This window comes from Aspergillus chevalieri, chromosome 1 (genome assembly GCF_016861735.1).
Source record: "Aspergillus chevalieri M1 DNA, chromosome 1, nearly complete sequence".
In the NCBI taxonomy this organism is placed as follows: Eukaryota; Fungi; Ascomycota; class Eurotiomycetes; order Eurotiales; family Aspergillaceae; genus Aspergillus; species Aspergillus chevalieri.
The window spans coordinates 4,396,568-4,414,229 of NC_057362.1; the positions used below are offsets into that span (position 1 = coordinate 4,396,568).

General features: G+C 51.5%; 8 protein-coding genes across 8 annotated transcripts; 4 read left to right on the forward strand and 4 right to left on the reverse strand.

Annotated features, from left to right (window-relative positions):
• Positions 1 to 302: 302 nt before the first annotated feature.
• ilv3B (putative mitochondrial dihydroxy acid dehydratase) lies at positions 303 to 2,234 on the forward strand (the record flags this gene model as incomplete). The annotated part of the gene is made up of 3 exons (XM_043276085.1): positions 303 to 461; positions 519 to 732; positions 781 to 2,234. The coding sequence occupies 3 exons, from the start codon at positions 303 to 305 to the stop codon at positions 2,232 to 2,234; spliced, it is 1,827 nt and encodes a 608-aa protein (XP_043132628.1).
• A 1,290-nt stretch (positions 2,235 to 3,524) lies between these two features.
• On the forward strand, positions 3,525 to 5,778 carry ACHE_11509S (RNA 5'-triphosphatase domain-containing protein; the record flags this gene model as incomplete). Its single annotated transcript, XM_043276086.1, has 2 exons — positions 3,525 to 3,963; positions 4,022 to 5,778. 2 exons carry the CDS (start codon positions 3,525 to 3,527, stop codon positions 5,776 to 5,778), a joined length of 2,196 nt encoding a protein of 731 aa, XP_043132629.1.
• A 424-nt stretch (positions 5,779 to 6,202) lies between these two features.
• Positions 6,203 to 7,116, forward strand: RPS19 (40S ribosomal protein eS19; the record flags this gene model as incomplete). Its single annotated transcript, XM_043276088.1, has 3 exons — positions 6,203 to 6,232; positions 6,645 to 6,769; positions 6,825 to 7,116. The coding sequence occupies 3 exons, from the start codon at positions 6,203 to 6,205 to the stop codon at positions 7,114 to 7,116; spliced, it is 447 nt and encodes a 148-aa protein (XP_043132630.1).
• Positions 7,117 to 7,464: 348 nt separating this feature from the next.
• On the reverse strand, positions 7,465 to 8,031 carry ACHE_11511A (uncharacterized protein; the record flags this gene model as incomplete). Its single annotated transcript, XM_043276089.1, has 3 exons — positions 7,465 to 7,494; positions 7,553 to 7,779; positions 7,851 to 8,031. The coding sequence occupies 3 exons, from the start codon at positions 8,029 to 8,031 to the stop codon at positions 7,465 to 7,467; spliced, it is 438 nt and encodes a 145-aa protein (XP_043132631.1).
• Positions 8,032 to 8,504: 473 nt separating this feature from the next.
• ACHE_11512A (CAIB/BAIF family enzyme) lies at positions 8,505 to 10,333 on the reverse strand (the record flags this gene model as incomplete). The annotated part of the gene is made up of 4 exons (XM_043276090.1): positions 8,505 to 9,029; positions 9,075 to 9,575; positions 9,624 to 9,922; positions 9,970 to 10,333. The coding sequence occupies 4 exons, from the start codon at positions 10,331 to 10,333 to the stop codon at positions 8,505 to 8,507; spliced, it is 1,689 nt and encodes a 562-aa protein (XP_043132632.1).
• Positions 10,334 to 11,901: 1,568 nt separating this feature from the next.
• STB3 (uncharacterized protein) lies at positions 11,902 to 13,017 on the forward strand (the record flags this gene model as incomplete). The annotated part of the gene is made up of 1 exon (XM_043276091.1): positions 11,902 to 13,017. The coding sequence occupies one exon, from the start codon at positions 11,902 to 11,904 to the stop codon at positions 13,015 to 13,017; it is 1,116 nt and encodes a 371-aa protein (XP_043132633.1).
• An 838-nt stretch (positions 13,018 to 13,855) lies between these two features.
• Positions 13,856 to 14,752, reverse strand: ACHE_11514A (uncharacterized protein; the record flags this gene model as incomplete). The annotated part of the gene is made up of 1 exon (XM_043276092.1): positions 13,856 to 14,752. One exon carries the CDS (start codon positions 14,750 to 14,752, stop codon positions 13,856 to 13,858), a length of 897 nt encoding a protein of 298 aa, XP_043132634.1.
• Positions 14,753 to 15,076: 324 nt separating this feature from the next.
• Positions 15,077 to 16,471, reverse strand: ACHE_11515A (putative mitochondrial ADP,ATP carrier protein (Ant); the record flags this gene model as incomplete). The annotated part of the gene is made up of 5 exons (XM_043276093.1): positions 15,077 to 15,250; positions 15,309 to 15,686; positions 15,744 to 16,066; positions 16,192 to 16,213; positions 16,415 to 16,471. The coding sequence occupies 5 exons, from the start codon at positions 16,469 to 16,471 to the stop codon at positions 15,077 to 15,079; spliced, it is 954 nt and encodes a 317-aa protein (XP_043132635.1).
• Positions 16,472 to 17,662: the final 1,191 nt, after the last annotated feature.

Consider the following 17,662-nt stretch of genomic DNA (forward strand, 5'->3'; position numbering starts at 1 on the left):
CAGTGTCATCTACTGTAAATAGCATTATCCCAGAATGGAAAAATCGACTCCATCATTGACATCCCGGCTAAACACCCATCATCCAATCAAAAGCTCGAGATTGTCCGCTACTAATCAGGGCCACTTTAGCATTGATCCCCCCGCACGGAGATGAATCCGTCGGAGATTGACTGTGGAGGGGCTCTCGGTTCATCGTCGGAGTTGCGCCGCACAGTCGTTACTTTTCTTCAGATCGTTCCCCAGCTTCTACTTCTCAATCTCCACACAGGCAGTGGTATACTACAATTGATACAATTGACAACATGGATCCCTCCAGGCCAGCCACGGTGAGTACCCTGGGTGAGGCCAAGTACATCGACTTCCCCAGTCTCCCCGACGATGCGAAGCATGAGGATGGCTCGCCGGCGTTGAACAGACACTCTACGACTATTACCCGGGGGCATGACTTCCCCGGTGCACAAGTATGATTCATTCGCCCTATGTTTCCAGGTCAATTGCTAATTCGAGACTGCTGGTAGGCAATGCTGTTCGCTGCTGGAATCCCCGATCGAGACGCTATGACGAAGAGCCCCCAGGTCGGCATTGCGTCGGTGTGGTGGGAGGGAAACCCGTGTAATATGCATCTGTTGGATATGGGCAAGACGGTGAAGAAGTCTGTGACAGAGAAGGGCATGATTGGGTGGCAGTATAACACCATTGGTGTGTCAGATGCGATTACCATGGGTAGTGAAGGTTAGTCGGGCTGGAGATACGAATGATGGATGAGGGCTGATGGATTAGGAATGAGATTCTCGCTGCAGACTCGTGAGATTATCGCCGATAGTGTCGAGACGGTTACCTGCGCGCAGTACCATGACGCTTGTATTGCGATTCCCGGTTGCGACAAGAATATGCCCGGTGTGGTGATGGGTATGGCTCGACACAACCGGCCGTCTATCATGATCTATGGTGGAACAATCCAGATCGGATACTCGGACCTGCTTCGCAAACCTATCAATGTCTCTTCGTGCTTTGAAGCCGCCGGTGCTTATGTCTATGACACTCTGCGCCAGCCCGACGACGGCGGTGACACCAGCAAGAACAAGGATGAGATTATGGATGACCTGGAGAGACATGCCTGTCCCAGTGCTGGAGCATGCGGCGGTATGTTCACGGCCAACACTATGGCCACGGCTATCGAGTCGATGGGTCTGTCGCTTCCCGGGTCGTCGTCCACGCCAGCGACATCTCCGTCCAAGATGCGCGAGTGTGTCAAGGTTGCGGATGCCATCAAGGCATGCTTGGAGAGGAACATCAAGCCCCGGGATCTGCTGACGAAGCGGTCGTTCGAGAACGCGCTTGTTATGACCATGGCTCTTGGTGGTAGTACCAACGGCGTGCTTCACTTCCTTGCTATGGCTCGCACTGCGGGCGTGGACATGACTATCGATGACATTCAGCGTGTTAGCAACAAGATCCCTTTCATCGCTAACCTTGCGCCCAGCGGGAAGTATTACATGGCAGATCTCTATGACATTGGAGGCATTCCATCCGTCCAGAAGCTGCTAATCGCCGCTGGTCTCATCGACGGTGACATCCCCACTGTAACCGGCAAGACATTAGCACAGAACGTTGAATCCCACCCATCCCTCCCGCAAGACCAGGCCATCATCCGCCCACTGGACAACCCCATCAAGACGACAGGTCATCTGCAAATCCTACGCGGCAACCTAGCCCCCGGTGGCGCCGTAGCCAAGATCACCGGCAAGGAGGGCACCCGATTCACAGGCAAAGCTCGCGTATTCGACAAAGAGTACCAACTCAACGACGCCCTGAACCAGGGTAGGATCCCCCGGGGCGAGAACCTAGTGATCATCGTCCGCTACGAAGGTCCCAAGGGCGGCCCAGGAATGCCGGAACAGCTCAAAGCCAGCGCGGCACTCATGGGAGCCAAGCTCACGAACGTGGCCCTGCTCACAGACGGCCGGTACTCAGGGGCTAGTCACGGGTTTATTGTTGGGCATATTGTGCCCGAGGCAGCGGTTGGGGGTCCGATTGCTGTTGTGCGCGATGGCGATGTGGTTACGATCGATGCGGAGAGCAATTCGCTTAGCATGGATGTGTCTGAGGAGGAGATTCAGCAGCGTTTGAGGGAGTGGAAGCCCCCGGTGCCGCATGTTACTCGTGGTGTGTTGGCGAAGTATGCGCGGTTGGTTGGGGATGCATCGCATGGTGCGATGACGGATTTGTTTTGAGACTGTACGAGTACTACAGGTTGGAATGATAACGATTCATGGATCCATGTTTCACCAGTTGGTTTATGCTGCCATAGGTTACGTACTCAGAACGGAGACTATAGCTGGACAGACCCAAAGATAAGGCAAAACGTAGCAGTAAATCAATCTCGATCCAATCAGGAAGTCTACCGAAGCACATTGGCTCTCCTTCCAATTCTATTCTCGGGTTCATCCTAGCCAATTCTTCGGCATGTCCAACGCCGTCCACGGGTTGCCGACTGACGTTATGAGTGGGCGGTGATGATTCATCCGCAGATTCAACTCTACCCCATACAACCACCTGCTCACTAGTCGCTACTCGCATTTCGCTGGGCTTGCCAAGTGACCCTTTGAAGATCATCTTCAGAAAAGGTAATGCACTATATTCCAGGTTATCCGGCTTCGAAACGGTTGAGTTGGTGAGCTCAGGTCAGCTTCTCCAGCTTATTTGGAGAAATTTTCCTGTCCTACATTGCGACGGTGACAGCTTGACCAGCGCATAACTATACTAGCTTTTATTATTGATCACAAGCTGACGTCGTGTATCTCATACAGCATCGCCAATTAAAAAACCATCAAACAACCAAGTCTTGCTTCGTTGTGACCTGTCGCGAATCTTCCTAAGACTCAACCACGGAATCGCAACAAGACACCGAACAACAAACCACTTGCCTGCGTCTATCTTTAAGAGTACTGCAACTATTCAGTCGTCGACGTGCAGAGTGGAACTGTCAGACGAGATCCTCTCCAGCGACCGTCCAACGTGCCGATTCGGCTATTTTCATTGGCAGAAACGCAGTTCGGAAAACAAGTGATGCGCAAATAGTTGCATGTCCGGTTGCATACCAGTCACTAGTCACCATCTGTTGGTCGCTTCAATAATCCATTCGATTATCCTCCGTGCCCAAAGGAGTTTGAACCCGTTGACTTTCGGCCAAAGAGCGTCGTCGTTTGCCTCGCGTGGGTTAAGCTCGGACTTCTAGAACAAAGTCCCACGGCGCTCTTCCGATTGCTTGGGGTATCCCTGTTGGAGAAAATTGCCTTTCCGAACTTTGGGTGACGTGGTGGATCCGGATCTCTGCTGGATAGGGAGTTGACCGACTGTCCAGTGTTGTGCGCTGTGTGCTAGTGGTGCCGGGTATTGTTTTTCTGAGAAACGCATGATTACTGCCAGAGGCCAAGGCCACTGTGCAAGGGGAGGCGATCGCGGGAAACCTGGGCCTGATTGATCGTCCCCGAGATATAACTTATTTTCACCTGTCCCCGGCCATGGGATCAACCGGTGGTTCTTCGTTGGTTCCTACCTCTCCGTCTCCCTCCTCCCTATCTCGTACTTTTACCTTCCCGTCCGATGTCAAGGGTGTGTTGCGCATCTGGGATTCCGTCATCTCTTCTACACTGGACCGTTATCGCAATGGCACTGTGAACTGGAGCCAGGTTGTGTTTCTGACTACGTGCTTCGTCGCAATGGCGGGCTGTGGATTCTTGTCTTCCCTGCTGCGGCGCAGGGGCGTGCAGCCGCCCTCTGATGGCCGTGGCAGGCGCTTTGGTCGTTCTGCTCGCAAAAATGACCGAAAGAGCTCCGCTGGGGCCATGTCCTCTTCTGACGAGGACGAGTATGATAGCAATATGTCTTTGCGCCCTGGTACGGATAGCTCTCTTTCTGAAAAGGATGCGACGGGTCAGCACCGTGAACAATCGGTGGAAGGTCAGTCTTATTTCTTGTGTTGGTTATTGCGCTGTGATCTGATACTGAACGAAAGCAGCCCTTACCACCGACCCAGGTCTCCTGAAGAAGTACTCTTCGTACCTCTCCTACTCGACATCCGTTGCGACTTATCCGTCTATCAGGACGTTCTTCTGTCCGCATCCGCAGATGAGCAAGTTGCCTACCAAACCATCACCAATTCCGATGCTTGTGTTTGTGCACGGCCTGGGCGGGTCCCTGGCGCAGTTCCATCATTTGCTCACAAGCTTGACAAACATTGCACCTTGCTTTGGAATTGACCTTCCAGGATGTGGTTTGTCGACATTTGAGCCAACTTCTTGGGATGCATACACGGTTGAGGCACTGGCGGAACTAATTGCCACTGCTATTGAGCAACATCGTGATGTCGAAGCAGGCCAGGGAGTTGTGCTCGTGTCACATAGTCTGGGATGCTCTCTGTCAGCGCTACTGGCTTCGTCTGTATCCCCAATTGGAACCCAGGTCAAGGAGCACATCATCGGCACTATTTCCGTTTGCCCCCGCGCATCTCCGCCACCTCCCAAGGATACTACCATGTTCCGCCGACTACTTTACGTTCCAAACCCCATCTTTAACCTGTGGCGTACTTGGGATCGACGTGGTGGTCCTAACAGTGCCAGCGTCACTCGATTCGTTGGTCCTGATGCCGATCCGGAGACTAGGGAACTACAAGTCCGCTTTAACAAGCAGAGCAAGACCGCTGTGTGGAGGCGCATGGCGTGGGGGACACTCCCAAAGCAGTATGAGAACGATAAGCCGATTGGAGGTATGCCAGGAGAGGAGGTCTGGGCGGGGATACAATCTCCAGTCCTGCTCATCGCTGGTGAGTCCGACGCGGTCACCAAAGCGGCAGAATTGAAGAAGATTCTCCGGTTCTTTGGAGATATCAAACCAGACGAGAAGATTGAGCCCGATAGCAGTGTCGTACCTGATGCTACTAGGGTCCAAGATCAAATCCAGATCCCTGTTAACGGTCAAACGCACGAAGTCGAATACGGAGGTGAAGAGGAATCTGAAAAAGTCTCAGAGGGCAAGCGCAAACGTCCTGTTAAGACTGCAGTTCTCCCAGCCCCAGCCTCCCACGCCCTCCTCTATGACCGCGCAACCTACCGCACCGTCTCCGGAATCATCCAAGACTTCTTCGTCTCGCACATCGACCACCGCCTAAGCCTTGGCTGGCAACTCCACCATCTAAACACATCAGGCAAATGGGACGTCAAGAATGTCGCCAAATGGAAGAAAGTACCCCCCGTCTCGCAACCTTTAGCAGACACCTTCGTGGCCCTCAAAATGCTCCGCGAAGTTGACGAGCAACACAACCCCGTCCACTTCTCCGAGCAACACCATAACAAAATCTACGCTGTCATCGACATCTCCCACGAAAATCCCGTTTACAACCCAGCCTCGCTTGACAAGGGCGGCATCCACTACCACAAGCACCCCACCGTCTCCAAGATCCCGCCAACACCAGATGAGACGCGGGACTTCATCGCACTGGTCGATCGCCTGCAAGCCGAAATCACGGACCTTGTCAAGAAACGTCCGGAAAGTGAACGAGATTTGCCCCGTCCTGTAGTTGGCGTGCATTGCCATTATGGGTTTAATCGGACCGGGTTCTTGATTGTTTGCTATTTGATTGAAAGACGGGGGTTTGGGGTCCAGGAGGCGATTGATGAGTTTGAGAGGAGGCGACCGCCAGGAATTAGACATGGGCACTTTCTGGATACGTTGTTTGTGAGGTATTGTGTTGGGTTGAAGAGGGCGCCTACTTTGTAGTCATAGTTCGGTTCATAGTCAGGTTCATACTTCATATGCTTTCGGGTTCGTGGTAATTGGCTGGCGTTGGTGGTCTTTAGTTATGAGTTATGATAGAGTGTACAATATATATTACTATTTCACAATCATTTCTCTTTCTATAACTTATCATAAAACCTTTTCCAGAGTGCCCAGTAGTAGTATGTATGTACGGTCCATACATCGGGAAATTATGCCTCAGGCAACTAGGGTAAGTCTAACCCAAACAGGCTAAGCGAAAAAAGCCCGCCCACACAGAGCGAACCGGCCGCCCTTTTCGCGCAACCGAGAAAACACGAAACGCACCTTTTGAGGTTTTCGACCAACCCGCCCTCCGACGACGACCATCCCTCCGGCTTCAACCTCTTCAACTTTCTCCCCAGGTTCAACCAAGTCGCCTGCAAAAATGGGTGGTGTCACCGTTCGCGATGTGGAAGTAAGTCGTGTCGTTGCTTCGGTTTTGTGTGTCCGGTCTGGTCTAGGGTCTGGTGGTTTTGGTCCTCTTGATGAATGGGAAGGACGATCGAGCGAAACGAGTGGATATGGAATTTAAGGTTGAAATGCTATGAGAGCGAGGGGAGGAATTGAAAGCGACACAATTCGACTTGGATCGTCTAGATAGCGGCCATCGATATCTGCAATTTGGCACTGCAAGGATTGGATGTTAAGAGAAGGATTTGCGATATGTGTGGAGGAACAACATCAAAGTGCAAGGGCTTCACTGGATTTTCGACGATCGGAACGCTTTCATTTCTCAAGAGGACCAGACCACGATCGGACATCGGGCATTGGACATTAGACACAGTTATGGAGTGAAGGGCGCATGCTGACGGATATTCTCCAAACAGGCGCAGAAGTTCATCTCTGCCTACTCTGCGTTCTTGAAGCGTCAGGGAAAGCTCCCCATTCCCGGATGGGTTGACACTGTCAAGACCTCTGCCTCGAACGAGCTCCCTCCCCAGGACGCCGACTGGTACGATACCATATAACCAAAGCAAACTCGCACCGCCACCTAACAAAAATGATAGGTACTACGTCCGCGCCGCCGCCGTCGCCCGTCACATCTACCTCCGCAAGACCGTCGGTGTCAACCGCCTCCGCAAGGTCCACGGCTCGACCAAGAACCGCGGCAACCGCCCCGCCCACCACGTCGACGCCTCGGGCTCCGTCGACCGTAAGGTCCTGCAGTCCCTTGAGAAGATTGGTGTCCTTGAGCACGACGAGGACAAGGGTGGCCGCCGCATCACCGAGAGCGGCCAGCGGGATCTGGACCGTATTGCCAAGACCACCGTTGACGAGGAGGAGGAGGATGACGAGTAAAGAAGGAAAGGAAAGCAAAACACGAATTCTATAAAAAGTTGCATATTCCTTATCTCTCTTGCCATCTCTTTTCTTCTCTCTTCTTCATGTGTTTCCTTATGTCCTTTACCTCTTCCTTTTTCCGTTCCGTCATAATATCCTGGGAGAAATGAAATAAATGGATGGGTGCTTGGGTTGAGCGATCCTCAAATTTCATCTACTGGTTTAGGGAGGGAGAATCTCCGAATCTAGGACTTGGGAGAACCGGGCACTCATCATGATAGTGTTTCCGGGCTTCCAATCAATGTACGGGAGTACGATTCAATGATTGTATGTCTATCTACACTTCCTAGTAAACTATGCAGTAAATTATTTCTTCCCCGATTGCGCCGAAGGATCCTAAGTCATCAGTTAGCACCTCCAACTTCAAACACCAACTATACAAGGGACAACGTACCAAATAAACCTGATAAAACTTCATCCTCACCTCTTCCCCGTCAATTGCAAAAACAACTCTCCCCGCCCACGGCACCTCAACCTCATTCTTCTCCGCATCAGCCCGCAGCACATACTGCACCGTCCCATACAACATAACCTCATCCTCGCCCCCGAAAAACACCTTCGTAGGCGCGTGTTTCCGCGACGCAACGTGTGTCCAGAGGCCGTGGCGGAGCGTTCGAATCTCTGTACCGGATTGGATTACGTTAGCTGGCCCTAAGTATAAATATAAGGAAGAGATTACAGGGAGGGGATACCGTCACGTCCAACAGCCTTCTTCGAGCCCATAATCAGAGTCGCATCGTCGGTGAACGAGGAGACGTATCTGTCGTGTGCGGACTCGGTGTCACTGGTCTGGTAGAAGGCGGAGAGGAAGGAGAGGATGCGGGAGGTTGTTTGGGGGGAGACGGAGGGGTTGGAGATGATTTCGTAGGACATTTTGTCTTGTTTTCTTTTCTCTTGTATAGACCTTTTATGTAAGGGTCTGTATAGATGTGGTTAGTTATGGGGTTTAGGTCAATTGCGGTGATTTCTATGAATTTGGGCTTACCCTTTTTGTGCTGAGGCAGTCTCTGAGATTGCGAATTGAGAATCTAAGAAATAAAAGACTTGTATATGTACTTCGAAGTAGTACTCGTGTGTTTATCCTCGATGATATAATGAGGGGCTTCGGTCCGATAGAATTGTTCGCTTCCGATAGTGTTCCGGCTCAACGGTTACAAGTAGATTCCGACGACGATACTTAGAGCACGACTATCCTGGCGAACTACACCGTAATATTGAAAAAGAGGAATGTGAGAATTAAACAGTGCATTCAGCTACAGCAGCATGGATCATGTCTAGATGCTATACAATACCCCTTAGATGCTAGTGCTATTGCTAGATAAGACCCGCATCCGAATGATCGGAAATCAATACTTGTAATCCCCCTCCTGCTTCCTAAAATCTTCCCAACTCGCCCGATCCACGCCATTCGGACGACTCCCCCGCTCAAACACATTCTCAACCCCCTCAATCTCTGTCACCGGCCGTACAACCTCGATATCCGCCTTGTACGCCTCCGAGTGCCACTTCTCCGTAAGCACCTCGGGCACATACAAATGCGGGAACCGCTGCTGCATGATCTTCAGCACGGTGGATGAGATGCGGTCGACGCTGTCACAGTGACGAAGGGCGAAGAACTCGGGTGGTTGCGCGGCGCGCATGGATTCCTGGATTGAGGCGGAGTATTGGCCTACGGCGAAGAGGAGGAGGTCGTAGTGCATGAGGGAGGCTTTGCCGTGGTAGGAACCGCCGGTTTTGGCGCGGTGGTAGAGGCCCGTCAGCGCTGCGATTGCGCCCATGCAGCCGGTGCCGTAGTCGGAGATGGGGAATGGGGGGACCATGGGGGTGGGGTGGCCCATGAATTGGCCTTGGGCCCAGGCAATGCCGGTGACCTGTTTAGTTAGTATAATTCAGGTAGGATTCTCTGAGAGACTTACGCAGTCGGCAATCTGCTGCCAGCCCGGTCGTCCAGCCCATTCACCCTCGTAGCCAAAGCAGTTCTCATTCACGTACACAACACCCTTGCCGCGCTTTTCAGCCAAAGCGGCAAGAGCATTCGGACCGTAGCCCAGTTTCTCCAGAGCTCCAGGGCGATACCCGTCGACAACGACGTCAGCATCCGCGATGAGCTCTTCGAATTGGCGTCGGCCTTCTTCTGACTTCAAGTCGAGGTCGGCTGCATGCTTGCCCATGTTTCCGTCGACCTGGAAGAACGGGACATCCGACAGGTTGGGGCTGGTGATCTTCAAAACATCGGCGCCGTATTCGCTCAGAATCCGGGTGACAGTCGGACCGGCAATGATACGGCAGAGTTCCAAGACTTTGATTCCTTCCAAAATCTTCTTACTTCCGGAACGGCCAGCGGGGAATGGTGTTGGAGGAATGTCGCCCTGCAAGCGTGACACCTTCCAGAACGGTTCTTGCATGTTAACTTGGCCCTATGCTCGTTAGTATCTCCAGCTATATTTGGCACTTGGATGACCTACATGAGGTGTCTTGACAAAGTCCTCATGCTTGAACGCCGTCACACCAGCCTGTCTCCTCTCCCGGTTCATGTCCTCCAGCTCTGCAGCCCCATATTTCTGCACATGGCTCTCGATCACTTTAATAATCTCCTCGTAGTCTGTCAAATCTGGCCGATGACCCTCCAAACCAATCATATCCAATGTCGTCGTAGCTTCCAGTGAGCCGTGAATGTGGAAGAACTCGCCAGGGTTCTTGGTGCGATAAAGGTTGGCAGACATACGGCGGTACCCATTCGACTGTGCGGCCAAAAGATCCGTGTCTGTCCAGTCAGCTATAATCCCATTTCATCTGAATAGCTTCACATACCCTTCAACCTAGCCTTAACAGCAGGATCCAACTTGGACAACCCATCCAACTTGGCCATGTACGCCTGGCAACCAAACGCCGTAGCCTTCTCCAAACTAACCCTGATATTCTGCGACGGCGCGCCATACCGCAAATCGGCTAGGGCTGCGGCCACGGAACCTTCAACACCTTTCAACGCAGCCAAGGTTTCGGTCTCCTTGAAGGGAATTGGATAGTAGATTTGGTCGTGGGAGGAGTAGAACGAGACCTTGTCCCGGTTCTCAACCACTTGAGGAGGCAAACTGAAGCGTTCGGATTGGTCGCATAGCAGGGAGAAGATGCGACCCGCCTCGCGGGTCGGGGAGTATGATTCTAAATCGGCCATTATCAGTTGTCACTTATCACCTTTCTTCCTTTATATAACTTTAAAGGATGAAAAGAAATTGGAGCGGTATATATATGTGGAAGGTCAACACCCGGAGCCCTTGTCGGATCGGGTGGATGTCCTCGGGCCATTGAAAGGGTTGCCATTTAGGGAAAGCAGAGGCAAAATTGCACCCACTGAAGCAACGAGAAGAGCAAAAGGAACCCCGCAAAGGCGCGAGAAACAGAAAAAGATCCGATGAAGAAGTTGACGGGCCGGGGGAGCTTCGGAAGCGATAAGATCGGATGTATACCTGCACAAGTGGTGATAAGCAAACCATGGCACGTGATATATATCTTCACGTGATGATAAGAGCGTTGGTGATAAAGAGTGTAACGTGACTATCATTTAGATCTACAGAGGACTCGACATGATACGGGATCCTCCGTTGGGATTGGATCATGCCGTGATGCAGCTGTAAGTCATCTCGTGGGATTCTCGGCAAATGCAACCCTGGCGGCAGGAGTTGCGGGGTGAGAGTTCGTGCTCTGGCCGCTGGATTTTACTTGTAGACAGTGAGTGACTGCATAGTGAGTGCAGAGTGTGTTCAGCCGTATGAAGTTGAGACTTCCTTGGCGAATGCCGTGACGTCAGCCGTCAACTGGCAGCCAGTGATTGAGGGCATGTGTGTTCGGGAGACCAACACGTGCTGACAATAGGGTTCTGCCCTGGGCACACACTACACGGATAGTGGATGTATAGTTTTGTGAGAATAGCAGAGGCATCTTGCTATATATCTGTTTATATATCTATTATATACTTCTATATATTACAATAGATTGTACACTACTCTGTACACACATAGTAGATAGACTGTACTGTACATCGGAGTAGGAGTATGCACTCCGGTACAGACCCAACCGGGACCACCCGGGCGAGTCTCCACGACGCCAATCACGGGGCCCACGCGCCGCGACGGTTGGCTGGGGAGAGATAGTGTAGAGTTGCATTTCAGATAACAATAGGAAATCAAGAAATAACGCGCACAGAAACTCGATATCAAGCGAGCTGAACACTTATAAAAAAGCATCCATAACCCGCGCGGGGGGTGAATGTACTCACCGCGCTAAACTAGTTTGGGCCTGCAGCATTCCTGTGCCTGAGCAACTACAAGTGTTCTTTCGGTCTCCTTTTCATCTGATCTATTTCTCTATTATTCTTGCATCTCTCTAACACCTCTCTATATTCTCTATAATCTTCTATAATAAATCCCTTACTCCGTACAGAGTACTCCCACACTCACCTCCGAAGTCCTCGTCTGACCTCCCGCGTCGCATCCTCCCGTCAGCTTCGCCTCGGCTGATTAAATCGCTCCTCCTCTTTTCGCTCTCCAGTGTTACGTGAGTCGATTCGTGCTTGGTCCTTTTTTCTGTCGTTTTCTCTGTTTTTCTCCTCTTTCTTCCTTTATTTTATGCCTCACACCTCCCCAGGGTTGCTTTGTTGACAAATCGCCCCCCCTTTGTTCTATACGGTGCTGACTCAACCCTCAACCAAAAGAAACCCCAAAGCCTAGCCACCACCACTCTCTCATGAATACAACTCTCACACACATCATGTCTCGTCCAACTGGTCCCTCTAGCATCGCCATGGCTCTTGCTGGCAAGACAGCTTCTGTCGATATCCCCAAACCTCGTTCGGACTTCACCGCTGCTCGCGATACCGCTCACCCTGTCATGCTGCCTACTCCTCCCAACTCAATCTCTCCTACCCTCCGTCCTCACGTCTCTTTTGGCCACAAGCAGTCCGTCAACCTCGCGAGTACCTCGCCCTTGGCCACATCCCACCCCGACTCCGATCTCGACCTGGGAGATGCCGGAGATCTGGACAGCACAGGTGCTATCACACCGGGCATGTTGGCCAAACACCACTTGCCTGAGATCATGCTGCACCAAGGCCCCTTGGCGATTCGTCATGTCATGGGCTATCTGACTACATCTGTCCCTGGTTTCTCCAGGATTCCTCCAGCAAAGGCCCGCAGACTGGTGGTGGCCGCGCTCGAGGGCCGAGGCTGTGAGCAAGGAAGTGCTTCTGATGGCGATGTCGTTTTTGAGAAGGTGGGATGGGGCCGTTGGGACGCACGACGACGAGGCGAACCATCCCGCCACAACCAACACCTCGAGCCATCGCCACCCTCCAGTCTTCCCAACTCCTTCCACCAACGTGGCGTCCAGATCCCCTCCCGGAGAGAGAACTGGAGTCCCTACGGAACCAGTGCTGCTGATTCCGCCGTATTCTCTTATACCGAGGGAGCGGACTACGGCCGACACAGGGACGTCAGCATGCTCGAAGACGAAGCGGACAAGATGTCCCTCGATGGAGACGAGCGTGAATACGCCTCCTCGTCCGAGGCGCCGGAAGACCAGATTCCGGACGAAGACTGGGGCGAGGAGGACGTGACAGATGAAGAAGACTGGGCGCAAATCGGTGCTGATGCTCTCCGTGCGCGCTCGCTGAACGCCAGCGGTGGATTCCTCGATGCGAAGCAGCAGCCGCGTGGTGGCGGTCCTGCTCCCTCCACCCTAGCCAAATCCCTCCCCAACAACATCCCTATCCAGCAACTTGGATTCACCCTACCGGAGGGTGTCGTTGGCGATCGCGAGGAGCGTGCTGCCGTGGAAGCACTTTTACGACTTGGCTCTATGTAAATTTGATACGATCATATTGGCGGGCGTTGGTTTTGTTTGGTCTTTTTTTTAGGACGCTAGCATACATATTCAAGAGCAGGGATCGACTGGATCGACCGCTAGCACGGATTGCATTGGGATTGGACGGATGGCGTTAGGTTTGGGAAGCAGGGTGTGATGCGCCCTTGGATGTTTTCAGGGCTTCAACAGATCATTTTGGCATAAAGCCAGTTACTTTTTTTCGCATTTTACCAGATTTGGTACATCTCCTCTTTTGCACATGCACTTGTGGAAAGCACGTCATCTCATGACTGAATATAGTTATACATATAGCATTTAATACCCATAATTTACATATATATCTCATCTACTCAGGAATTCAGTTTTCGTATATTCCGCACCGGTGGCAAAAGCTCATACTTCCATCCTAGATCCACTAGATCAGGGGCAAAGGGATAATTAAGCATATCTGAGTTTATTCGGTTGTCTGTGGCGATTTCCTTTCGTGGATGCGTACAGCGTATGATCTCCACTGTACGGGTACATCAATCATACCACCGCATAGAGAAGAGTGGTACTTGTACCGTCTGATATACAGGGGTTAACCCAATAGGACTGGCTTTAGATAGAATGAATATGCACGGTTGTGTTCTAGAAAAGTATTCCTTTAGGTTGGCCAATTTGGACATTACTATTAATACAGCCGTTTCATACCACTATTTATACAGAGTAAACGACCCATAGCGAACGCCAGTATTCCAGCAATACATATACAATCCATACCCATACCGTACCCATACCTATTCTTATCCGTGATCAAGACCCCAAACCCATAATCCATTCGTATTCCGGAAAGAAACTATTGCTCCCCATCATGAGCCTCATTAATCCTCCTCCAAACCTCCGCCTCGACCTGTATCAGTTTCTCGCCCGCAGTCTGCATCCACCCCTTCGCCATATCCAGAAGTCCCTTTTCGCCGGTATCTAGCTCGTCTTGCATTATGTTGTTGTTGTTGGGGATGGTGTAAGGGGTTTGGTACGAGATTGATGGGTGTCGAGGGTAGACGGTGTTGTAGGGCGTTGTTGTTGCGTTGGGTGGTTGTTGGAATTGCGGGTACTGTTGCTGGGAGGCATAACCATATCCATAGCCATACGGCTGCGTAGGAAACTGGATGCCCGGGTTGATGTTCGGACTCGCAGTTGCAGTCGCAGCAGGAGTAGCACCCTCAGCAACACCGCCCTGTGCAACAGCCTCTCCGACTTTTGGTGGCGGAGGAACGCCCTGTCCTTGCACTTCTTTCTGTCCGTATCCAAAGCCCTGTCCCTGCGCGCCAGCAACAGGAACAGCTCCAGGCTGCGGCGGAGGCGAAGAGCTCGTTGTCGTAGCTGGTGTCGGGTTCGTTGTCTCGGACGGCGTATAGACGGATGTTGAATGCTCTGGTTCTGGAAGTGACTCCGGCTGTGTCTGTGGCTCTTGCTGACCCCTTACAGATTCTGTGGCCGCAGGCAGGGAGGACATGCTGGCTGGCTGGGCGGCGCTGTATATGGGGGAGTAGGATGGAGCGGTTACGGTTGCGGTTACGGAGGTCGTTGCGGGGAGTTGTTGTTTTTGGTCGTTGTCTGGCTTGGAAGATGGAGTTGCTGTGGCTTCAGTTGCACCACCTCCTTCTGGTGTGTAGACTAGGGTCATGGTTGGAGAGCTGGATGTTTGAAGGCAATGCCAAGGTAGATAAAGCTCGAGATGATACGACGTCATCACACATGTTTGCACGTGACCACCAACCCACCAATCACACTACGCTGGTGAAAACTCTTCGAAGGACAAGTTGAACCCAGATTTTAATTGCATACCGAGAAAAATACAGATTCAGAAGGAAAAAAAGGAAAATTGCTTGCAGACAGTAGTAAAGTACAACGGGTACAAGAGGAAATGTCACATGGCTCTATGATCAAGACCCCGAAAGCGCCCTTGATCGATATTTCTATCAAGACCTCCACACAACATTCAGCACCTAGCAGTTACGCCAGACGCCAATTTTACATACCCTTCCCCAGCAACGATTCGAACTTAATCAATCGTTTACTTGAACTTCTTTCCGAAGAGGAGGAGCTGGGCCTGGTCGTAGATGGACAGGACACCAGCACCAGCGACACCACGGAGGATGTTAGCACCAGCACCCTTGAAGAGAGACTTGGTACCCTCCTTGGCGACAATCTGGCGGGCGGCATCCATGGAAGAGCTGTACTTGACGGCCTGTAGAAAAATATGTTAGAAATTGATTGAGATAAAGGGTTATATAATTGATACATACCTCACCAGAGGTCATCATCATACGACGACGGATGGTGTCAAGAGGGTACGAGGCAACACCGGCACCGGTAGTGACAGACCAGCCGAGCAAGAACGAAGCAAGGAAGTTACCCTCAAGAGGACCGACGAGAACAACAGGCTTGATGGAGTCGTACATGCCGAAGTAGAGACCACGGTAGACGATGATTCCAAGAACAGAGGGACCGAAACCACGGTAGAGACCGGCAATACCGTCAGAGGCGAGAGTCTTCTTGTAGACGTCAACGAGACCGTTGAACTGACGCTCACCACCGCCCTTGGCGGACTTGGCGTCGTTGGCAAGACGGGTACGGGCGTAGTCGAGAGAGTAAACGAAGAGGAGGGAAGTGGCACCAGCAGCCTGTGTCAAAATTAGTCTGATTGTTCAAATGCCAAAGACGGGGTCAGAGAAACATACACCACCGGAGGCAAGGTTACCCATCATCCACTTGGCGTAACCGTCACGCTCACGCTTGTAGGCGAACATCGACTTGAAAGTGTCGCGGAAGGCGAAGTTCAGAGCCTGAGTGGGGAAGTAACGGACGACGTTGGCGGTGTTACCTCTCCAGAGGGAGACGACACCCTCGGAAGCGGCGGTACGCTTGAAGCAGTCACCGATACCGGAGTACTTACGGTCAAGACGGCCAGCCTTAAGCATCTCATCCTGGTTCTGGATGAGGAGCTTAATACGCTCAATGGGGGCGGCAGCAGTCTTGGAGACGGCAGCGGAGACACCACCCACTAGGCGACAGTTAGTATCAATTCAGTGTATATTCTGTTTCGATCGACGATTCTCCAGAATTGAGTCGCTTGGTCGAATGTATATATCGATCGATTATTGATGGTGGGAGTTTAGTGGAACATACTCAGGAAGTCAACGACGAAACCCTGTGAAAATTTTATCAGTGCGTTGTTCAAAGCGTTAAGTATGCTAACCACAACTAGCCAATTCCTATTCTCCAGCCCCAGATAGATCCAATGGTCTCTACAGACCTAAAAGGTATTGTAGAAGACCCTGTCCTACCCGGGATGGCACGAATAGAAAAACCGACCAGCTCAGCAGCAGAGCACAATAGAGGAGCAACTTACGGGCATGCCGAGGACGGACTTCTCGCCCTGGTTAACCTCACCCTTCTTGTCGGCCATGATGACGGAAGTGATAAAAGGAAATGAAAAAAGAGGGGAGATGGAGAGATGAAGGTCAAGACAGAGACACTTCAAAAGGGGATGGGAGGAGAGAAAAAAAGAAAGAGGGAGGGAAAAAAAATAGCGAGCGAAGGGCTCTTGTAAGCGGGAAGAAGCGAGCGGAGCCACACTACACCCAAACAGGTTTAGTCCGAGAACAAAACAGAGGGAGAAAATTTCGACTCCGGCGCTAGTGCTGGCCCGGGCAACGCAGCCGATATCTCCCGATGCAAGTATCAACTGTACTTCCACTTGTATCAACCTGTATCAAGCAAACGGTGGAATAATAATAGAGAGATTTTGATACATGGATTCACTCAAAATTCATGAAACTCATTCATCACTCTCATATCAACCAAAAAAAAAAAAAATGCACTCCAGTCTTGTTGTTCTACGGGGCTGTCACCCGGTAAAGCCTCTCCGCCCGCCCACCGATTGCGCGCCCACACCGGGGGATTATCCCAGCCTTTCCCATTGTTTCCTCCGAGTGTCCGGTAGCAAGAACTTTGGATCGCTGAACACCATCGATCATGACCATTGGATACGATAATTCCTTCATTTCAATTGACCACACATGTATGACTTTTGCTTACAGGATACACTCACTCCAACGCCTTCTCCAAGAGGAAATGCCGGATTTCGCCATACCGACAGCCTCCGGTCATGCGTGTCACGGGACTTCGGATCTTGATGCCGATTCCATGTGCTTGGAGGGGTACAGCAGAACGCCTTACTACTTGTAGCAGCAAGAGTCCTGAATACAGTAGATGTGTATCAATTTTGGAACAATTCTGTGCCAATTCTTCATTGATCGCGTTAAGAGAACACAATGGCCGGTTTATGAGGACCCTGAGTACTTGTATAAGGGGTGTATCTCCCTACTCCTCTGTAACACCGAAAGCAGCCCAAAGCTTATGGTGCGCGATATGCACCTACATACAGAGCGCTCATGCACTCGTACAGAAACCCTTGGACAAAATCTTTCGGTGTGGTGATTTGTCGAACCTTTTCTCTCCTTCCTATTCTCTCCTTTTTTTTTTTCCAAGTAATCCTGTCGCGAAAGGTTTGCGTTGCCACTTCCGTATACTCCGTATGTCCGGTTACAGGCTACTGCTTGCCACGCTCCACAGGTCTTGTCAAAAGCGTTAGTTT